At 45.5% G+C, this 23,957-nt stretch overlaps 2 protein-coding genes across 2 annotated transcripts in view; one reads left to right on the top strand and one right to left on the bottom strand.

The window, feature by feature from the left end:
* LOC123772032 (BUB3-interacting and GLEBS motif-containing protein ZNF207-like) overlaps window positions 1–23,957 on the top strand; it is a 310,957-nt gene that overhangs the window by 78,158 nt on the left and 208,842 nt on the right. The window lies entirely within an intron of this gene.
* LOC138372315 (MAP7 domain-containing protein 1-like) lies at window positions 22,983–23,745 on the bottom strand. Its single transcript, XM_069337599.1, has 2 exons — window positions 23,434–23,745; window positions 22,983–23,132 (listed from the first exon to the last, which is right to left on the bottom strand). Exons 1-2 carry the CDS (start codon window positions 23,743–23,745, stop codon window positions 22,983–22,985), a joined length of 462 nt encoding a protein of 153 aa, XP_069193700.1.

Genomic DNA, 23,957 nt, shown 5'->3' with positions numbered 1-23,957 from the left:
TTAGATATACACAGACAAAACAAGGGAGGTGGTGAAGAGGGACAGGTAATACAAGAGGGGTAAAATGCAAAGCACGACAGAGGCTGGAGAAAAAGTTTTAAGGACCGCACAGAATAGCGAAGACAGTAGCAATTATGGCAGTCCTGTAGAGATAGGAAGCTAGTGTCAACGTACAAGCCGAGGGTTGGAGTTGAACAAAAGGCACTAGAGGCGAGGTGCAATCCAGTATGGTGCAAAGCATCAAAACTGCGAAGAGTAGAAGCAGGCGAGTAAACAGGGCAACCATAATCTAGTTTAGATAGGACGAAAGAAAAATGTAAAAAGGAGAGAGTGCACCCATCTCTTCCCCCCCCCCCCCTCCAAGAAGTATGGAACAACACCTTAATGAGGTTAAGGGCCTTAGAGCTTTCAACTCTCAGGTAAGAGATATGGGGCGACCAAGACAAACGAGTGTCAAAGATGAACTCCATAACCTTAACGCAATTTTTATTCAAGGCGAAGACCATGAAGCAACAAGGATGGACGAAAGAATTACACGCCTCCGAGGATAAGTCATAGAACAAATTTTAGAGAACTAAGCCATGATCGATGGCCCAAGACGACACGGCATCAATTGCAAGTTGAAGACGCCGTTGAAGAGGCGAATCATCACCGATAGCAAGGTTAAGATCGTCGACAGAGACGAGAAGAGGCCAGAAGGAAAGAAGATCATTGAGGGCAACCAAAAAATATATTTTGTTCAGAACAGTACCTTGGGGTACACCCTCATATTGCCTTAAAAGTGCAGAGAGTTGTACCAAACCTCACTAAAGAAACGAGGAGATGAAACTTTAGCAGATGAGGGGGAAGATCCCCACAAATGCCAAAAGAATGAAGTTGAACAGAATATGATAGAGCCAGAATATGATGCTGCCTTCCTGGCGGTAAGAGCCTTAAGAGGCTCTTCCAGGTCAAAAAGGACGGCAACAATAGAGATCCTTGCAGCAAAAGTAGTACGAATAGAGACCAAGTTCACCAGGACATCTGTTGTGCTGCAGCACATGCTAAAACCAAGCTGAGAAGGAGACGTGGTGATAGTGGTCCAAGAACTACATACGAACATTAACCATACGTTAAGACTTTAGAGACAACTTTCGAGGGCAATAGGGCGGAAACCTTGGAAAGGGTAGTCGAGGGATGACCTAGAGTGGTTTCCATAATGGGAGGACAACCGCATCGAGCCAGTCCTCAATGATTGACTACGACTCCCAGGTCTGATTAAACCGACTCTAAATACGTGTAGAGACGAAAATATCAGAAGTTTCACAATCTCCCTCCCCGCACATCTCAATGATTGGCATCAGAGTCCACCACCGTAGAACCACAGAGGGCTACGGCAGAGAAGCTCAGAAGGGATCGTTATAGGGAAGGCCGAGATGGCTACAGAAATCTAAAGGGAGAGATTCAAGAAGACTTAAGGAAAGCTCTATGAAGACGAGAACCAGAACCAACATAAAAAGTGGAAACCTAATTTCTTCATGATGTGCAACCGGTCCTTCCCCCCCCCCCCCATACATACAAAGTATCACAGATGAAGGACTGGCGAGACATCGTGAACCACTGTCCCCACTGTCTTGTAGACACGCTTCCAGATCTGCAGCAGGAGGAGTTTCAGACGTAGTGGTGGAGACAAGACAGTACACATGTTTAGCTGTACTGATGGTCCTTCTGGCCACCACTCTTTCCGAAATAAAAGAAAAGACTCAACCGTCTGCAGTTTCTCCCAGGCTGCATGCTTACAGCCCGAGCAGAGTCTACCAGGGAATGCACTTCCGCCTTCCCCGAGAAGGAGAGCGAGGAATAGAGTACGAGCTATGTCGAAGACTCATGAAAAAAGGAGGGCCACGAGGGAGAGGCAGAATGGAAACGTTGGAGGTAGTAACATGGAGGGTAAAGAAGCGCCAGTCAGCTTCAGCAAACTGGCACCTAGGGAAGGAGTGGTGAGGGTGAAACTGAAAAGTGTAACAAGGATAGGAAAATGGTCACTGCCATGGAGATAATCAAGAACCTGCCACACGAAATCAAAGTAAAGAGATGAACAAAGAGAAAGATAAAGACAGGAAAGGGGTGCGAGTCCGAGAATCCAAATAAGTGGGCTTGCCAGAATTCAGGAGATGGAAGAAGAGAGGAACGGTTCAAAAAGGCGACCCCATGTGTCACAACATCACCCCAAAGGGTATGTTGACAATTTAAATCCTCCAGCAGGAGCACAGGCAAGGAATCAGGAATTTTTTTTTTTTTCTAAGAACAGGAAGAGCAACCTGGACATTTGGGAGGTGGGGGGGGGGAAAGGGGAAGGGTTGAGAAACTAATAGCCATGGAAGCTACCAGGACGAGCACCCAAGCACTGGCTCCTGAGACAGAGGCGAAAACTGAAATTAGAAGTTGGAGGTAAGGAAATTTGCGTAGTATCCACGAAAGTTCCACTGAAGAAAAGACAAAGAACATAGCAACATAGACGAAAAGGGTGGAAAAGGAACAACACATTAAAGAAGCTCAGGGTCAGCAAAGTCAGGCGGATTGGGTAAAATGATTAAAGATGGAAGGGAGCAGGGTCCAGAAGAGGAGGAGGCAGAGGAGACAACCAAGAGTGGCAGTCAAGGACAGCAAGAGGGGAGCGCACCTCAGCAACCAATAGGGGAGCGGGGGCCAAAGAAACTTTAATAGCAGGAAGAGGGGGCTCAACATGAGAGTGAACAATATCTCTGGGAATGTAATGGACATCAGCCCACACACAAGCAGCGTGGAGAACCAAGAGATGGAGGACCAGAGGGAGAGGAGAAAGAAAGGAGAAGAGACATGACAGACCGAGTAGAAATAAGGGGAACCCCTGACAAAGAGGGGAACCATTCCGGACCAAACAAAGGAACTGGGGAGGTGGGCGTGCCTGGGTATAAGGCCTGAAGTGGTTGCGAGACTGAGGAAGGACGAGGAGAGGGGGGGGGGGGGAAGTGCAACACGTGAGTATAAGAGTCGTACAGGGAGAGGGTAGAGTTGAACCTCTTCTCAGAAAAAGAAACTTTCCCAGTGTTTCAGGTGGAAGACTGCCGCCTCAAGTTTGTAATCTATACACTAGTATCTGGCAGCCAAGAGGACAGCACTTCGGATTCTTAGGCCTGAGGTTCGATCCGAAGTGGAGGCAGAGAAATGGGCAAAAAGTCTTTCACACTGATGTTCCCGTTACCCAGCAGGGTATAGGTACCTGGGAGTGAGCTGCTGTGGGCCACTTCCTGGGGGGGGGGGGGGGGGGGTCCGATGACCAGGCCACGGGGACGCTAATCCCCGAAATCAAGATTAGCTCAAGAGCACGAGTGAGAGAAGGTAGGGTCGGCCTCGCTGCAATTGAGGCAAGGAGCCCGGGGAGAAGTCTACTCCAACTTACACCCTTGTCTTGTGTGGAGGCAACATTGGAGCATGCGAGGGCACCATGCCAAAACTTCCAGTACTTTTTATAAGAGCCAATGAGATGGAACGTACTCCTGAATGGAGCATCTGGCACCAGCAAGAATGACAGGTCAGAAGGGTGGTAATATCAAAAGAAATCTTCACCACCCGAAGGGGCTGACGGCAACGACCACGAGGGGAGGGGGGGGGGTCTAGTAAACATGTCTACCTGAAAGACAGAATGGCCTTTGATTCTTCATATCCTCGTGGCAGTCTTTTAGATTGCCAACACCCGCTGGTTACAACATGATACACGAGAACTGTGCCATGACTAGTATTTAACAGCGTTCTTTGCGAGGCAAAAAGGGGTCTCGCTAATGCAGGATAAGGCAGCCAAGCGAGTAGCTGCATCTTTAGAAGGATCAGCAACGACTCTCGCCGAGACTGGTGGGGTTGAAAGTAACAGGCTTCTACCGAGTCTGCAAGGTGCTTAAGAAAAGGGGGGGGGGAAGTCTAGTAGAATCCAAAGGATGGAGCTCAAAGTACTTAGTCCGCGTAGCAGGACCAATCTAGGAATGGTACAAATTAGCATGGGAAGGGAGCATACAAGAGCGGCCGTGAAGGTGACAACGGCGAGAACTTCGAGAAGGGTCATAAGGTGCAGTAGTGACAAAGATGGAGCCGTGCAAGGGGACGAGGCGGTCACCACAGAGGGTTTGGGGGACTACCCTCCTCGACATAGGAGGGAGGGGAGCAGGCCAGAGTAGTCTGCTATGGGCCCAGAACAGGTCCTGTAGTAGGAGATACAGAGCAAAGTCTTCCAGGACAGTGACTCGGGGAGCCTGGTCGCCCACCCCACGAGCGAGTAAGAAGTCTTGTCAGTCATACATCAATCAATCTAAATGTTTGGGACCTGGAACCAAGGGACACCACCTACCATGGTAGTCAGGTACGCCGAGCACGCGCCATTGCAGGAAGGGTGCGTCGTCTCCAGCGGTGCTCCCCCTTTTCAACAGAGGAGTCTTACTACATCGTCTAGTCTCCCATACTGGTGCCAAGACCCCATTCACCCTATTGCCCCAGCCGGGACACTTGACCAGCCACTCAGGGGGGGGGGGGGGGACCTTCCCCCTCCAGCAGGTGGTCCGATGGCTCACGAGGCCCCTACGTGGTTCTCTTCTGAACGTACACCACCCAAAAAGGGGCAAAGGCAACCATCACTTGTCCCAGGGACGTGTACACGAGTTTCATCACGGCAAGGGGACACCACGGAGGGAGCTTTATGTAGCAATTATCCATCGATTGCTGCAATTACTGTTTACATGAACATAGTTAAAACTAATTCCAACAAAATTTCCATTGACTGGTTAAACACTATTGCCAGAACAATAATCAATGTTATACACCTGGTCTCTGGCCTGGGAAAAATACTAAAACACGTTTAAGGCAGTAAACTCTTTTCTCCAACGAGTTTGTGATCCCACTGGTACGACCACAAGAAAATGCAAAGTATCCAAATTATCCCCCCCCCCCCTTAGCCTCTCGTTTTGCAGGTCGTGTGTAATGTTTAGCCTTTACTACAACAGAAGAGGCTTTGTTCTCTATTTAGATACCCGGTTGGTTAGAAAAGTTAATGTCCATGAGGATCAGTGCCCTATAGGTTCAATACACGCACGTGCTCTTTGTATCAACTTTCTGTAGAGGGCAAAGGGGCCGTACTTTCACAAGGTTTAGGAAGCTTAAACCTATCTTGCGAGACCCATTCCATGGGTACCACTTTCGAAGAAGAAAGTTCGTCCACTAGCTATTCATCATCGCTGGCAATTTAGAGTTTACATTGTTGGGTCAGGAACATTTGCAGCTTTACGTATCATTTTGATCTAGGTGAAATGACTTTCCTTTCACCCTAAAGTTCATTCCATGGATAAGTTTTCGGCAAGGTCTTTGTGCTAACCTCCAAGACTAGAAGTACTAATGTTTGGAGGTGCCGGGCAATATAAAATCATGGTTCAGTACATGTACTACAGTAGTTTTATCATCCCGATTCCTCCCCTCCCTCCCCCCCACCACCACTATGTCCAACACTGTTGGACGTGGAAGTTGTGTAGCATTTGTTGCACGAAAAGTCAGAGTTTATGGAAGCAAATGCAAGGAGTCTAACTTAACATTCTGGTCAACTTCATTAAGAACAGCATGTTCCGTGTCCACCATATTCAGTAGTTCAAATTTATTGAAAAAACCAAACTTACATAATTTGTAGATTAACCTTCACGTGGTTATCTACCAGATGTCAATGTTATGGTTTTATGGCAATAGCATTCACCCTGGCGAGTAATTTTACTGCTAAAATTGGTAGTTTTGCATTATGCTTAAAAAAAAATTACTTCAATTGCTGCCAGGCTTTACCTTCCAGTTTAGAGTAATTGCAGTGAACTAACTGCCTCCCCCAAATGAATCGCGGGTTTACACTGAGCAAGGGGACCCCATTTAAGGTGTACCTATTTAGGAGTATTGTGGTAGCTTTGAATACTCCCTCACTATACTAAAACACGAGGCAAGATTTAAGACAAGTTTGTAGTAATAAACCTTCAAGAGCTTTAGTAAAGTACATGCGAGGAATAGAGGTTGTGGCATTCTGAAGGATGTGGGATATTATCTGACCAGGAAGATAATTGCCAGTTAAGATTTCAATTAGAACTGGCATTAATTGTCACTTCAGGAAAGTCAGCGATGATCCGTCATGCATCAGAAAACGCCAGTAGGTAAAGGGGTGTTTACTAGTTATGTTAGTGCACCATTATGAAGACCACTTCGTCAAGCACCACGGTCCTCAAGAAGCACAAGTACTTTATATTCACAAGGGCGAAATTTTTTACGCAATATTTATACCAGCAATAATTGCCATTTAAATACAGTATCCACTGATGATGAAAGGGTGGCCATTTTTTCCATGCGACAGCCAAGATGATCGAGGCCGAGTTTTAAACAAGTTACTTGGTGTAAACCTAATCTTACCAATTCAGATTTAGTAAAGTGTAACAAAACCAGGAGGAATCATTTGTTAGACCTGAAGGTGCAAAGGGAATGTTGAATTAAGACAACGTTTCCTTCCAACACCCGTTACACAAGCTCCCTGCAAGTTTGTCAGTATAGGGTCTTTAGAGGTTTAACTGCTCAAGCAATTATAGGCTTGAGGTTTAGGGAATTTCAGTCAAGTTAATAATTAAAATTAAGTCATGGCCGATTTTAATTCTTTTACAAAGAGTTATGATAGTTTCAAAATTAATTAAATACACGAATTTTAGCAGTTTTATACCCAAACCAGTTAACCCACTCCATAAGGTAATATAGAAATCAAGAGACGCTTTTAACGTCATTTAAGAATAATCACTTTATTAATAATTCTTAAGAACTCCATTTTAGTCGTGTGGAAGACAATTTAAAACTCAATTTTAGGAATTCACATTAGGAGTAATTTATCTGGATATGAATCAAAGGCACGATTATATGCCATCTAGTTACATATAGCCATAGAAGATTACTAGGTATAAACATGGAATTTAATATTGTTGAAGTGGTTAATAACTTGTGTCATTTAGTTAACAACTGTTTGACTCACGACACTACAGGTTTGGCTGTGAAGTAAGGGGGGGGGGGGGGAAGTTACAAGTTATGAAATACGTTCAACAATTTAACGTCTATAATAATACCTATTAGACAACTTAAAAAACATAAAACCCAACAAACAACCTATAACAAACATTTCAACAAAACTTAACAAAACACAAACCTTCGCTATGATAAGATGTCTTGCCGTGGAGAGGAGGTAACTGACACACCACGGCTCCAGCTCCCACTTTTATACTCACCACACTGCTTCTCATTGGTTAATAGTCTGACGCAACAGATCCATCTTGGCTTGTAATTGGCTGCGCCTCAACTGGGGTCTAAGACGCTAGTTACTCCTGCCACTACGACCATAACGTGCACGTTGCCAGTGGCCGCTGCCAGAGGTGGCCAGTGGCCGCTGCCAGAAGTGGCCATTGACAATATCAACAATGCAGGCAAGGGCCACTTAACCCCATAATTGACGGAACATTACTTGACCTCCTTCACTGCTATGTAGATTTTGTTTATGTATTGTTTAAATATTTATTATTTATAGTCATTTACCTTATTGTTAATTACAACATAGAGATGGAGAAGAGATGGATGAGGGGAAGACTTGCGCTCCCAAGACAGACACTCACAGTATATTTAGCACTAATGTAATAACTTTTACTTGTACTAAGATGCTTATAAAAGGTTCCCATACTAAGTAGAAATAATAAGTTTACAGTTGTAAAGTTCCTCTAGTAGTGTGAACTATATTAAAGATGAATTGTCAGTTCAAATATCTATATAAATAAAAATGGAAATGTTCGTTTCTTAAAAACCTCTAATCCCTGAAAGTTCTTCACCGATTGCTTTGAAATTTTCACACAACGTTCCAGTCGCATCCGAGCGGGTTTTTATATACATACTATATAGATGTCACGCCTGTGAGGAAAACATATTTTATTTTTTTAACTATGCTTTTTCAAGTGAGAGAAATCTTCGAAACCACTTTACCGATTGCTTTGAAATTTTGACACAACGTTGCATTCGAATAGGCGCGTATTTTTAAATACCTACTCTATATATGCCTCACCTATGACAGGAAAAAATCATGCTTTTTTTGAAAAACAGTGCCATCTGTTGGATGTAACAGCCACACATGCTGTATTCTCCAAAAGTTTTTCACCGATTGCTTTGAAATTCTGACACAACGTTCCATTCGAATATGCACATGTTTTTATATACCTACTATATAGGTAGTATGACAGACACCTGTGACAGAAAAAAACATGTTTTTTTTACAAAAACAACGCCATCTGTTGCACGTAATAGCAACACACAAACACAAACACACACACACACACACACACACACACACACACACACACACACACACACACACACACACACACACAGGATTGTAGTACAGGATGATAGTGAGTGGTGTCCCAGAGAACATAAAGGTATAGTGCTTTTGAATAATAGGTGAGATAACAGGAATGTGCCAAGGGAAGTGAAAAATTGGATGAGAAAAAGTTGCCCTAGTGTTTCCAGTGCAGAGAACAATATTCAAGATGGCCGCCGGTAAGAGGAAATACAAAACAGAGCTTGACTTTGCTGGATTCAGTGAAGAAAGCATTGATATAACCAGTCTATACAATAAGTTGGTAAAATTAGATACTATAGTGAACTCTCATGTAGAAATAATTAGTAAATTGAAAGAAAGTAATGACCATTTAAATAGCAAAGTTTTATGTCTTGAGGGTTTAGTGAAAGACTTCTGCAAGGATAAGAATCAATTGGAAACAAATTGCAAAGCCACGGAAGAAGAAAATAAACTTAAAAATAGCTTTGGAAGGAGTTGAAGTAAGTTTAAACATAAATGACTACAATAGGTTAGGTAAGGAAATTCAACAGGAGAAACAGCTTTTGTCAGCACAAATGGAGGAAGTTACACAGCGAATAGTACAGTGCAAGAAAAATATGCAACTCACCTATGCACACACGTGGCCAAGGAGAAGGAAAAAATTGAAGAAGCAGTAAAGGAAGTCAAACACTGCAGCAACCAAGATAAAAAAAAATTAGGCTGGAAGTGAGAAAAGAATTGGCATCTAACCCGAAGTTGGTGCAAAGCACAGTTGATCGGAGTAAGTCCCTGATAATTTTTGGCTGCAAAGAAAAGGAAATAACATCTAGGTCAGAAAGAGCTGTAGAAGAAGCGAAAGTAGTAGATAAAATTGCTAGCCTCGTGGAAGGTCTTACAACCATAGAGAATGTTTGCGACTACAGGAGAATAGGCAGATATGTAAAAGGGAAAGATCGACCTTTGAGGATCACCCTAAATGGTGCCAAACAGATGGAAGAAGTACTAAGGAATGCTAGAAAATTACAAAGTGATGAGGATGGGAAAGTGTGGTCGTTAAGACGAGATCTTTCAAAAGAAGATAGAGAGAAGCTGAAACTGAACCTCGCTGAAGCAAAACGTATAAATGAGAACAGGGATGAAGAAGATATCAATTCTTTTTTTTCTACAAAGTGATAGGGGTAGGCAGACCAGTAAAGTGGTACATAAAGGCAAACCAACAAAATCATTAGAGAGAGGGGGAGTGAAAAATAAGAAGAGGGGGAACAAGTTCCTGAAGATTGCATAAACCAACATAGATGGAGAAGATCGAAGATACTGGAGTTAAGTGATGTAATACAGCTGCAGACACTAGCCATAGTTGCACTCACGGAGACAAAACTTGAAGATGTTATTTTAAATGAGGTCATATTCCCAAGGGGCTACTCAATTTGGAAACAGGACAGAAAAATTAGGAAAGGCGGTGGCGATGCTGTGCTGGTGAAAGAACACCTAAAGGTGAACGAAAAAATGACTGCCAATACACAAGAAGTTGACATAATAGCACTAGAGATCTACCATGAGGATGATAAACTAATGATCATGAATGCATATAGTCCACCGCCAAGCAGCACATAGTCAAAGGAGGAGCTAGATAGTAAACGATAAGGTCTTATAACAATAATGAGAGATATCATAGCGAGAGCAGATAACGATAGTTCACGACTCTTGATAGTCGGTGACTTCAACTTGAAGTCCATAGACTGGGAAGCATATGAAGCTAAAACAGAAGATTTTTGGACCTGTAAATTTGTAGACCTCATCCTGGAAACATTCTTGTACCAACATGTTAAACAAGCTACGAGGATGAGGGAAGGGGACGTTCCCTCCATGCTAGATTTGATATTTACCCAGAAGAAAGAAATATTTGACATTCAGTACCTTTCTCCCTTGGGTAAAAGTGACCATGTCTTTTTGGGAATAAAGTATGCAATGCGTTATAATCTGGAAGAAAATATTTAGGTTGATGCAATTGAAAAACCTGACTTTAGGAGAGGACATTATGGCAACCTTAGAAAAATTTTTAGTGAGTATAATTGGACAGACTTGTTGCTAGGCAAGGAAGTGAATGAGATGTATGTCAAGTTTTGTGAAATATATGATAAAGGCACAAAAATTTTTATACCAAAACAGAGATGCAGAGCTAGGAAACAGGATTGGTTCAACAGAAATTGCGAGAGGGCCAGAGACCAAAAGACACAAAAATGGAAACAATACAGCAAGAGGCCAAACCCCAAAACATACCAGCGATACAAAGATGCGAGAAACAACTACACGGCAGTGAGGAGAGAGGCAGAAAGAAATTTTGAAAAAGGGATTGCAGACAAATGTAAAACAGAACCAGGTCTATTCTATAAATTCATAAACAACAAATTGCAGGTAAAGGATAATATTCAGAGGTTGCAAATGGGAAATAGATTCACGGAAAATGAAAAGGAAATGTGTGAAACATTAAACGAAAAGTTCCAAAGTGTGTTTGTACAAAATGAAATCTTCAGGGAACCAGATACAATAAGAATTCCAGAGAACAACATAGAGCACATAGAGGTGTCTAGAGACGAAGTGGAAAAAATGCTCAAGGAGCTAAATAAGAACAAAGCAGTTGGTCCAGATGGAGTTTCACCATGGGTTCTGAGAGAATGTGCACCTGAGCTCAGCATTCCACTTCAACTGATTTTTCAGGCATCCCTGTTTGAAGGAGTTGTAGCTGAAGTGTGGAAAAAGGCTAACATAGTTCCAATCTACAAAAGTGGAAGCAGGGACGACCCCCTTAATTATAGACAGGTATCATTGACAAGTGTAATAGTCACAATATTGGAAAAAATAATTAAAACTAAATGGGTAGAACACCTGGAGAGAAATGATATAATATCGGACAGACAGTATGGTTTTCGATCTGGAAGATCCTGTGTATCGAATTTACTCAGTTTCTATGATCGAGCAACAGAGATATTACAGGAAAGAGATGGTTGGGTTGACTGCATCTATCTGGACCTAAAAAAGGCTTTCGACAGAGTTCCACATAAGAGTTTGTTCTGGAAACTGGAAAATATTGGAGGGGTGACTGGTAAGCTTCAAACATGGATGAAAAATTTTCTGACTGATGTCACAAGTGGAGTACCACAGGGTTCAGTTCTTGCACCAGTGATGTTTATTGTTTAAATAAATGATCTACCAGTTGGTATACAGAATTATATGAACATGTTTGCTGATGATGCTAAGATAATAGGAAGGATAAGAAACTTAGATGATTGTCATGCCCTTCAAGATGACCTGGACAAAATAAGTATATGGAGCACCACTTGGCAAATGGAATTTTATGTTAATAAATGTTATGTTATGGAATGTGGAATAGGAGAACATAGACCTCACGCAACCTATATATTATGTGAGAAATCTTTAAATAATTCTGATAAAGAAACAGATCTAGGGGTGGTGCTAGATAGAAAACTATCACCTGAGGACCATAAAGAATATTGTGCGAGGAGCCTATGCCACGCTTTCTAACTCCAGAATTGCTTCTAAATACATGGATGGCGATATACTAAAGAAATTGTTCACGACTTTTGTTAGGCTAAAGCTAGAATATGCAGCGGTTGTGTGGTGCCCATATCTTAAGAAGCTCATCAACAAACTGGAAAAAGTGCAAAGACATGCTACTAAGTGGCTCCCAGAACTGAAGGGCAAGAGCTACGAGGAGAGGTTAGAGGCATTAAATATGCCAAAACTAGAAGACAGAAGAAAAAGAGGTAATATGATCACTACATACAAAATAGTAACAGGAATTGATAAAATCGATAGGGAAGATTTCCTGAGACCTGGAACTTTAAGAACAAGAGGTCATAGATTTAAACTAGCTAAAACACAGATGCCGAAGAAATATAAGAAAGTTCACTTTCGCAAACAGAGTGGTAGACGGTTGGAACAAGTTAGGTGAGAAGGTGGTGGAGGCCAAGACCGTCAGTAGTTTCAAAGCGTTATATGACAAAGAGTGCTTGGAAGGCAGGACACCACGAGCGTAGCTCTCATCCTGTAACTACACTTAGGTAGTTACACACACACGTGTAGGGACGGCCAGGGAAGGCAGAAGTGTAGGACGGCAGTCCGCGAATTACTTCAATATTCTCGGGATATATACGTACCAGTGAGCCCAAAACATAGTTTTTGGGCATATGAAGGATACAGCAATGCAGTGATAACGCAACATAGTGAATTCTTATAACGTTGGATAAGAAAAAAAAATTGAAAAAGAACGAGTTTGTGGCAAGACCGTGGCGGGCTGAGCGGGAAGAGAAGGGAAGCATTTGGACCACCACGTCGGAGGACCTCTGGCGGGGAAGTCAACAATTAAGGCGGACACCACTTCATAAATCACCTAATTGTGCTGTGGGATGCTTACTCGGAGGTGAGTGCCTCTCAAAGTCAGTCATATAAGGTGTACAGTGTTTTTTATTCAATAATTAGCTTTGACCTTTAGTTAAAATATGAAAAAGTAGCTCGAGAGCCTCAGCTTGGTACTAGTTTCTCACACCTGTATTTTACATTACACTGCCACTGACTAGCCCCACCCCCACTCCTCACCATAACAAGCCAATGTAAACACACACACACACGCACAAACCAGCCTCACCTCTCATCCCTGGGACTGACCTTCCATCCCTTACCTCTTTCCCTCTCTCCCTCACTCCCGTTCACTCCCCCTCTCCCTTTCACTCCCTTTTCCTTCATCCCTCCACCAGTTAACCCCACCCCCCACCATGCCACCCCCACAATAAACACACACTCACACGCACCCACAGACACAGACACAGACACAGACACACAGACACACAGACACACAGACACAAACACACACACACACACACACACACACACACACACACACACACACACACACACACACACACACACACACACATTAAAGAATCATTCAGAACTTTGTATACCACATATGTCAGGCCAATCCTGGAGTATGCAGCCCCAGCATGGAGTCCATATCTAGTCAAGGATAAGACTAAACTGGAAAAGGTTCAAAGGTTTGCCACCAGACTAGTACCCGAGCTGAGAGGTATGAGCTACGAGGAGAGACTACGGGAATTAAACCTCACTTCGCTGGAAGACAGAAGAGTTAGGGGGGACACGATCACCACATTCAAGATTCTGAAGGGGATTGATAGGGTAGATAAAGACAGTTTATTTAACACAAGGGGAACACGCACAAGGGGACACAGGTGGAAACTGAGTGCCCAAATGAGCCACAGAGATATTAGAAAGAACTTTTTTAGTGTCAGAGTGGTTGACAAATGGAATGCATTAGGAAGTGATGTGGTGGAGGCTGACTCCATACACAGTTTCAAGTGTAGATATGACTGAGCCCGATAGGCTCATGAATCTGTACACCTGTTGATTGACGGTTGAGAGGCGGGACCAAAGAGCCAGAGCTCAACCCCCGCAAACACAACTAGGTGAGTACAACTAGGTGAGTACACACACACACACACACACACACAGGTCATGCGGGATGGCAAGACAACAGAATGAAGCTGGAGGAGAGGGACTGGACGAGTCATACATGGAGATGATTGCTAAGGCATGGAAGGAAGTCAGTGGGGAATTGAAGGACCTGTGGGAAACTATATGTAAACTGCAGATAGAACTAAGTGCAGCACAAGCGGAGATAAAAAGCCTAAAAACAGGCCCTCCTCAGACTCTGGCTTAGGGGACCAACCCCCAGGTACCAGGAGATGTAGGAATGACAGGGACCCCTACAACTGGCCCAACCTTTGCTGAAATGATGAAGAGCCCAGGAGCAATGTCCACAGTCAAGGAAGTTGTAATGAAAGCAGTAACCTCACAGGAGGCAGCTAGATGCACAAGCCAGCTAATGGAAAGGAAAAGACCTGTAGTAGTGGTAGGTGTCACGGAACAAGAGGGCTCCACAAGAGAGGAATCGAGGACTATAGACAAAGCTGCAGTGGCAGGGATATTAAAGGAGATAGGAATGGAAAAGGCTGAACGAGACAGAACAGTTTTTCCGGATTGGCCAGTACAACAGAGACAAAAAGAGATTGATCAAGGTAGTATTCAAGAGCGAGGACATCAAAGAGGACATCCTAGTAAAGAAGAGCAAACTGAGGTATGCAAGGAACTACAAAGAGGTATATGTTCAACGGGACATGACCAGAGACGAGATAGTAAGGGCAGCAGATGCAAGGAGAGGGAAGGGAGCCAGGGAACCTCAGCCTCCAACCCAGCAATCCCAGAGGGGAGTGGGGAACCCCAGTCCAGCAACCCAGGAACCCCAGGGGGGAATGCAAGACCCCAGCCCACCACCCAATAGGGCCCCACCCCCTATCCCCCAGCACAAACCCTTCCTTGCCCCTGCACAATGCCCATCATGAAACCCAAATCCTCCCACTCCCTTTACCCCAAGTATCCCCTGCTTTCCCAGCCCCTGGTCTTCTTCCTGCCCCAAGCAGGCCTGAGGAAGACCTAAGCCCTCCATCCCCCACTCCACCTCCTCCTGAACCCCTGGCAACTACCTCACAGGAGGATGAGCCTACCCAAGTAGCAATGACCATGGAAAAACTTCCTACACTTGTGGGGAGTGAGGGTGAAATTGGATATAAGAAAGTGAGCTTCAAGGTAATGTACTCAAACATTGATGGGTTTACCAATAAAGCAAGTGAACTGGCAGAAAAGGCGCAAGAAGAAAACCCTGATGTAATAGGACTAACGTAAATAAAATTGTCAGGAGTCATAACAGATGCTGTGTTTCCAAAGGACTACTATATAGTAAGGAAAGAGAGGGAAGGGAGAGGAGGTGGAGGAGTGACCCTGCTGATAAGGAAGGACTGGAGTTTTGATGAGATGGAAATTCCGGGCTGTGACGGATTCTGAGATTACATAACAGGAACTATAACAATGGGTAAACCTAAGATAATAGTGGCAGTCATTTACTATCCTCCCCTAAATGACAGAAGACCTAGACAGGAGTTTGATAGAAACAACATGGGGACCATTAATATAATAGAGCAGCTTCAGTTGCCTGCAGGAATGGCTCAAGACTCTTAATCATGAGCGATTTCAACCATGGAAAGATAGACTGGGAGAATGGGGACCCACATGGAGGTGTAGATACGTGGAGAGCTAAACTCTTGGAAGTGGCAACAAGGAATTTTCTGAGCCAGCATGTCAAGGAACCCACAAGAGTGAGAGGCAATGATGAACTAGCTAGACTCGACTTGATATTCACCCTGAATGAGTCAGAAATAAGGGAAGTCAAAGTTGAAGCCCCCATAGGAATGAGTTATCAGATTGTACTGACCTTTGAGTACTTGGTGGAGGTAGGGATAACCTATCCAAGGATGGGATCGGAAGGAAAAAGACTGAATTACCGAAGAGGAAAATATGACGAGATGAGGAACTTCCTCAGGAGAATACCATGGGAAACAGAACTTGGTGACAAGAATGTGCAGGTCATGATGGATTTTGTCACCCAGAAATGCCAGGAAGCTGCAAACAGGGTTATCCCCGTCCAAAAGGAGAAAACGAAAAACAACAGAAAAACCCATGGTTCAACCAGGAATGCAAGGTAGCGAAACAACTGAGTAAAAGAACATGAAGAAACTACAGAATAACAGAACACCTGAGAACAGGGAGAGATACCAGAGGGCCAGAAATGAGTACCTCAGAGTGAGAAGGGAAGCAGAGATACAGTCTTAAAATGACATCGCAAATAAAGCCAAGACCCAACCAAAGCTGCTCCACAGCCACATCAGGAGGAAAACAGCAGTGAAGGAACAAGTGATGAAGCTGCGAAAAGGGGAGAACAGATACACAGAGAATGACAAGGAAGTGTGTGAAGAACTCAACAAGAGATTCCAGTAGGTCTTCACAATAGAACAAGGAGAAGCCCCTGCACTAAGTGAGGAGGCGGCAAACCAAGCAACCTTGGAGGAATTTGACCTCACCAGTGATGAGATCAAAAGGTGTCTGCTGAAGCTGGATGTGACAAAGCTGTTGGGCCTGACAGAATCTCACCATGGATACTAAAGGAAGGTGCAGAAGCACTAAGTGTGCCACTCTCTATGGTGTATAACAGGCCACTGGAAACAGGAGACTTACCAGAAAGTTGGAAGACAGCTAACGTGGTTCCAATATACAAGAAGGGTGACAGGCAAGAGGCATTGAACTATAGGCTAGTTTCCTTAACTTGTATACCATTCAAGGTGATGTAGAAGATCGTGAGGAAAAGGCTCGTAGAGCATCTGGAGGGAAATAACTTTGTAACGCACCACGAACATGGGTTCAGGGATGGTAAATCGTGCCTCACAGGTTTAATAGAATTTTATGACCAGGCAACAAAAATTAGGCAGGAAAGAGAAGGGTGGGCCGATTGCATTTTCCTGGACTGTCAAAAAGCCTTTGACACAGTACCCCATGAAAGGCTGTTAAAAAAGTTGGAGCAACAGGCAGGAGTAACAGGGAAGGTGCTCCAGTGGATAAGGGAGTACTTAAGCAAAGGAAAACGCGAGTAACGGTGAGGGGGGATATCAGAGTGGCGAGATGTCACCAGCGGAGTCCCACAGGGCTCAGTACTTGGACCCATCCTGTTTCTAATATATGTAAACGATCTTCCGGAGGGTATAGACTCATTTCTCTCAATGTTTGCTGATAATGCGAAAATTATGAGAAGAATCAAGATGGATGAAGATAGACAGAGACTACAGGATGACCTGGATAAACTGGAGGAATGGTCTAGAAAATGGCTGCTAAAGTTCAATTCAGTTAAGTGTAAGGTGATGAAATTAGGCAAAGGGAGCAGGAGGCTGAACACAAGGTATCATCTGGGAGGTGAAATACTGCAAGAGTCAAATAGAGAGAAAAATTTGGGGGTTGATATCACACTGAACCTGTCCCCAGAGGCCCACATCAAAAGAATATCATCAGCGGCATATGCTAGACTAGCCTACATAAGAACTGCCTTTAGAAACTTGTGTAAGGAATCTTTCAGAACCCTGTATACCACTTATGTAAGACCAATCCTGGAGTATGCAGCTCCAGCCTGGAGTCCATACCTAGTTAAACCCAAGACAAAGCTAGAGAAGATTCAGCGGTATGCCACTAGGCTCGTCCTGGAACTGAGAGGAATGAGCTACGAGGAAAGGCTAAAGGAGCTGAAGCTCACATCCCTGGAAAACAGAAGAGTAGACAAACTCTTCGGCAGGGTGGAGCACAAACAAGGGGACAAAGGTGGAAACTTAGTACCCAGATGAGCCACAGAGACGTTAGAAAGAATTTTTTCAGTGTCGTAGTAGTTAATAAATGGAATGCTTTAGGCAGTGATGTGGTGGAGGCTGACTCCATATATAGTTTCAAATGTAGATATGATAGAGCCCAGTAGGCTCAGGAATCTGTACACCAGATGATTGACAGTTGAGAGGCGGGACCAAAGAGACAAAGCTCAACCCCTGCAAGCACAATTAGGTAAGTACACACAATACTAAACATGTTACGAATTCCATGTCAATGTTTCCAATTGCTTTGAAAGTTTAATTTCATATATTTCGATTTATTTTAATTTATTTTGAATTATTTTGCGTGACATTGTGTTGGAATTGAGCTGTATTGTTTACCATACCATTCATTTCATAAGTATAATTATAAATGCCACACCTGTGACATGTAAAAATATTATCTTTTTTATTAAGAAAAAGCGCCATCTGTTGCACCTAAGAGCCACACACTCACTATCCTAAATGTGTTATGATTCCATTGCAATGTCTTCGATTGCATTGACAAATTAAATTGTCTTATATTACGATTTTTTATTTTGATTTAATTATTTTGCATGACATTGCATTGGAACTGAGCTATGTTGTTTACCATACCATTCATTTCGTGAGTATATATATAGATGCCACACCTGTGACAGGTAAAAATATGATTTAAAAAAAAAACAGTGCAATCTGCTGCACATAAGAGCAACTCATACTCTACTAAATATGTTTTGATTCCATTTCAATGTTTCCGATTTCATTGATAAATTGAATTTTCATTGATTCAAATTATTTTCATTTTGATTTAATTATTTTGCGTCACATTGTGTTCGAATTGAGCTTTGTGGTTTACCATTGTCACGTGCCTCTCACCTTGGCCTTGTGTTACATGAGGTTACAGTTAAACAGCGGGGGATCGTGCTACTGATCCTATAACCTCATGCCGTGGGTCTTCGCTCCCTCCACTAGGGTATCACATATCACCACCAGGGATATGTGATACCCTCCTAGTCATGCCTCAAGACCGGCCACCATTTGACCTTGGACCCAAGGGGGAGAGGAAAAGGTCTGGGCCACACTGCTAAGCTCAATCCTGCAGTATGTGACTCCCCCACCGTGCCTTCCCACCTATGAGTGCAAAGAATATGCCGGACTTCCGGCCGTAGCCTCACTTCCACTTCTTACCTTCTGGTCGCCAGCTGGGTAATTCTCTCAGCGTCCCAGCAACGCCGCTGGTTCGAATATAATATATTTACAGCAGCCTGGGATCGTACTATGTGCTGCTAGTACTAGAATTCAAATGTACAGTCGTGTTGCCAACTCAGGGTCACTCTTTAGGGAATGCCAGTACCAGTGTTCAAATCCAATGTCGTGTTGTCAGTACCAGTGTCAAATCCATAGGCATCGTGAAGATCCTCGTCATCTCCGTGCTCATTCCCTGAGTGAAGTTCCTGGGCGTTGGCTCGTCCAGTCGTCACTGCACACATTGTCCCCTCAAGCTCTCCTTCACCGAGACCACACTCAAGGATCAGGATGCACCTTCTCCCTTCTGAGCTCCTAGTGGGCGTGATCCAATCACAACAGCTCTGAATGCTTTGGAGTTCCACTGACGGCGAGTCTCTCACTCCTCCAGCCGTCGTATCTCTCTCGACCTCTCCAAGACAATTAGCACACGGTCCTCGGCGCCCTTACACTGCAGGAATAGGCTTCCTCGTACTTCCCTGATGTACTGCAGTCCTTGTTAGTCACTATATACTCGTCAGGCTGTGTATATCCACTTACGGAGGCTCCTAGACCTCGGAACTCGAGAGTTCAATCCGCGGACGTCCGCTCTCAACGAAGCGCCAAGCATCTCTGAGCGCCTGGCGCTCTGCAGGCGGCAGGCCAGGTCTCTCGGTGACGTCACAGACCCAGGGGTGAGCTCTGATTGGTCAATGAAGCCACGTGACCTCAGCCAGCCAATGACCGACCGGTGGGCGTCGTACACAAAATGGTGGATTTGCAGGCCAGAGAGCGCCATTTTGTTGTACCCAGGGCACGACTTTTCCACTTCCCTGCAAATTTACAAATACCAAATTTCTCCCCAAATAAGCAACCATTCTGGAAGCCTCATACGTCAAAAGATTCCCTGCACCTCAGAGAACCTGCAGGTAAGCTGATATGACTCTTACAGCTGGCATACGGGAGAAACTGGAGAGGGCACCATCACATACCTCCCCCCTCTTAACATAAGAGTCATATCATTTAGTAAATCCGGGAGAGGGCATCCGCTACCACATTCTCCCTTCCTTTGATGTGCTGGATTTCCAACCAATACTCCTGTAACAGTAGGGCCCATCTTGTCAGCCTTTGATTCGAGTTCTTCGTCCTGTGCACGAACGTCAATGGGTTTTGATCGGTAAACACTCGCACCGGTCTAGTACCTCCACCCACATAAACGTCAAAGTGCTTAAGTGCCAGGATCAGGGCTAAGGCTTATGGAGCTCACTTTGCGGTAGTCGGTGCAAAAGCGTTACGAGCCATCACCCGTCTTAACTAGCACACAGGGTGAACTCCACTCACTGTTGTAGGGCTCCGTGGGGTCATTCGCTAGCAGATACTCCACCTCCTGTCGCATGATCTTCCTCTTCTCTGGACTCACCCAATAAGCGTTCTGCTTGATTGGTTTGCCTCGGCCCACATCTACGTCGTGCACCACACTCTTGTGACGTTGGGGCACATCCGTGAAGAGTGACTGGTTCTTCCTTACTAGGGTCACTAGTTCTCTTCTCTTTCCTTTATCCAGATGTCGTAGCTTCTCTTCTAGGTGTGTCAAACTTTCTGTATATGACAGGCGTGTACCAAGCGGCACGGGCCCACTTCTCTTCCTCTGCTGACAACACTTGGCTCATCTCCATTCACAGGACCAATTTCTCCTCTTGAGAAATTGCTGGCTGTTCCATTCACTTCGCACTCTCCTGCTCTTCTGGGAAGTATGACTTCAAACGGTTGACATGACATACTTGAGTCTTGCGGGGACGATTCGACTTGCTGATCTCATAATTCACAGGACCCACTCGCCTGACAACCGAGTATGGACCACCAAAGCGAGATTCCGTCACTCTACCTACCTCTCCCAGACAGCAACATCATCACTCTGGCTCCCGTCGCGAATTTCCTTGGGACAGCTTTTTTGTCGTACCAGATCGACATCTTTTCTTGAGCTGTCTTCAGGTGCTCAGCAGCCAGCTCCTTCGCCGTCTTCAATCATTCGCGGAATTTCTGCACATACTGCTCCACCGTCGCTAACGTCTTAGTCGCAGTCAACTGCTCCTTCAGCATCACTAATGGGTTCCTCACTTCGTGCCCAAACACTAGTTGGAATGGAGAGAATCCCAGAGACTCAACTATAGCATCTCTGATTGCAAACAGGGCTGGATAGACAGCCTCATCCCATTCTGCCCCCTGTTCCGCACAATACACTCTCAAGACGGTTTTCAGGGTGGAGTGGAACCGCTTGATCGCTCCCTGTGACTGAGGTCTATAAAGTGATGACCATAGTTGGGCTATTCCCCAGCTTGCAACAGCCTGCCTAAACCATCTCGACTGGAAAATACTTCCGCAGTCGGACTGGATTTCCTTAGGCACGCATACCCAGGCAAAGAACCGCTGAAGGTGTCCCATGACGCATCTTGATGTCACCTTCCGCATTGGGATCGCCTCCAGAAATCTAGTCGAACCACACATGATGGTCAATAAGTAATTATTTCCTCTGTTCGTCCTTTGTAATGGTTCAACGACGTCGATTATTAGGCGTTCAAACGCCGGACCAAACGCAGGAACTGGAACCAAAGGGGCTTTCTGGATGGCAGGGGCATTCTTCCCCGCCCTGTGGAACGGGAAACATGCCTTAGCGTCCATTCCCGGCCAATAAAAATTATCCCGAGGCCGATTTAAGGTCTTGGTCACTCCCAAGTGTCCCGCGGGATCAACTGAGTGAGCAAGCTTTAGCACCGTGCCTCTGTACTGCGCTGGCACCACCACCTGACGCCACACTCTCAGCATATCACCACCCGCTTCTTCTCTCACTGGTCTCCACTGCCTCATTAGCACCCCCTTTTCCATGAAGAAGTGAGTCGGCAACTCGGGTCCGGCGAGACCTCCTTCCGCCTCCCGTACCAACTCCAGAAACTCCGCCTTTTGCAGCTCACCAAGACGGGCGCTGTCAATACCTAGTGAACTGGTGAGAGTAACTTGGATACTCCTATCCGACTTTTCCTCACCTAGTACTTGTCCTCTGGCCTCCTCTCGGAACAAATCATCGAGCCCCAGGTCACCCGGTATGTTCTCCTCGGCATGACCGGATCCACTCACATCATCTTCCCTGACGTCCTGTCTCGATGTCACCGCGCATACCGGAAATGCCACTCTCACAATTTCTGTCGCGTCGCCGCTTACGTCCGTCATGCTGCTATGTCGATAGGGCTCTATGCACTCTGTGTCCTTAATCAATTTCGGGAGAACACATCCTCCACAGGAGTCGTTCCTAGGTTCACCTGAGCTTCCATCCTGGGCAGTGAAGCACAGACTCCTACCACGAGAGTCTGACAGCCATAGTCAGATTTAAGAGTTACTTTATGAAGGGGCATCCTCACCTGTCCCCCCAACGTTCTTATCAGGGCTACCCCTGTACTTGAACTTCTGTAGTCCTCGGGGAAGAAAGATTCACTAACAAGGGTGAAGTCGGATCCAGTGTCCCTCAGCATCCTCGCTGGCACAGGATTTGCTCCTCTTATCTTCACCGTCCTCTCACACACAAAGGGATGAATCCTCTTCTCCCTCATCACCGGCATATCACCTGAGTTATCGTTGGCCTCTTCGCTTCCTATTCTCGCGAAAGCCACATTCCCGCCGTGCCTGGGGCGACCGCACCACCTTGCAAAGTGTCCTCGTACCCCACAGTTAAAACACCGACTGCCTCTCCCAGGCGATCCTCTACCAGTCAAACTGGTAGCACCAACAGTAGACGTTCCCTGGGTTCTTCTTGGACTTCCCGTCGTTGGTTCCCGAGCAGCAGCACTTGCTCCCGAGCTTGGTCCACTGCTCACAACTTGGGGCTTCCTCCCCGCGTCCCCTGAGCTCTTGAACCGGGTCCCTTCACTGGGTACACTACTCTTGGGAGTGTCCCCGCCCGTCCTCGCTCCTCCTAAACTCCTAAGGTTCCCTCCCGACCTGGGGTAAGGCGAGTGTCTGGGCGACCCCTCCCTCCTGAGATATAGCCCCTCCTCTAACATGTCGACTCAGTCTGCAGCAGCCTTAATGTCCTTAATACCTGCTTCTAATAAGGGTGCTTCTCTCACCCTTACTCGCAACTCAGAATGGAGCACTGACATAAACTTCTCCATCACTATCAGTCGTTTGATCTCATCCGCCGACTCTGCTTCCTCCGCCTTCAATCATCACAGGAATTTCCGTTCCATATCCCTGGCGGTCTCAGCATAAAACTTTCCCGACGCTCTCGTACATTCTCTGAACCGAGTGGAGCACCGCACTCTTAATCGCGTCGTATCTAGCACACTCCTCTAGGTCCAGCATGTTATTGGCTTTCCGGGCCTCACCAGTCAACCTGCTCTGGCCCACAGCAGCCCAATCATCTTCCGGGAACTCCTTCAGAGTCGCTATCCGTTCGAAGTGTTCGAAGAAGGCCTCAGCTTCTTGTGGTTCGAACGTAGGTAAGTCACGTTCCTTTACCTTGAGGTCATCCCGCCGTGCAGGTAGTGAGGGCAGCCCACGCTCAACGTGACGCAATTCGACTTCTTTCTTTGCCTTTATCTCCTCCAGTCGCAGTTGTCTCTCTCCTTCTCGCCGCAGCCGAGCTTCACGTTCCTCTCGCTGCAGCCGTGCTTCACGCTCTTCTCGCTGTAGCTGAGGTGCACGCTCCTCTAGCTGTAGCTGAGCTGCACGCTCACGTTCCTCTCGCTGTAGCTGAGCTTCACGCTCCTCTCGCTGCATTTGCGCTTCTCTCTCCTCTCGTCGCAGTTGGGCTTCCAGTTGCATCTTCATTATTTCCAGTTGCAGGCTCCTCTTACTACAGCTGGACCTTCCACTGCTCCCATGTTCACTGTGAGTTCTCCCCACACTGGTAGGCGCTTGGGATGGCTCTAGTTGGGACGGTTCACCTTGGGACGGCCGTTCATGGGACGGCTCTTCCCTCGTCGTCTCTTCTCGAGCTGTGAGTTGTGCCATTATTTCTAGCCTACGCTCTGCTACCATGG

This window comes from Procambarus clarkii, chromosome 38 (assembly GCF_040958095.1).
Source record: "Procambarus clarkii isolate CNS0578487 chromosome 38, FALCON_Pclarkii_2.0, whole genome shotgun sequence".
Lineage (NCBI taxonomy): Eukaryota > Metazoa > Arthropoda > Malacostraca > Decapoda > Cambaridae > Procambarus > Procambarus clarkii.
This window is presented reverse-complemented; position numbering and strand designations above follow the sequence as displayed.

What these genes read in the sequence shown, in the direction of transcription:
- LOC138372315 (XM_069337599.1), bottom strand. Translation starts at nt 23,745, where the DNA reads ATGAAGATGCAACTGGAAGCCCAACTGCGACGAGAGGAGAGAGAAGCG. An exon ending in CACGGCGGGATGACCTCAAG is followed by an intron (nt 23,133 to 23,433) that starts GTAAAGGAACGT and finishes TGATGATTGAAG; the next exon opens with GCGGAGGAAGCAGAGTCGGC.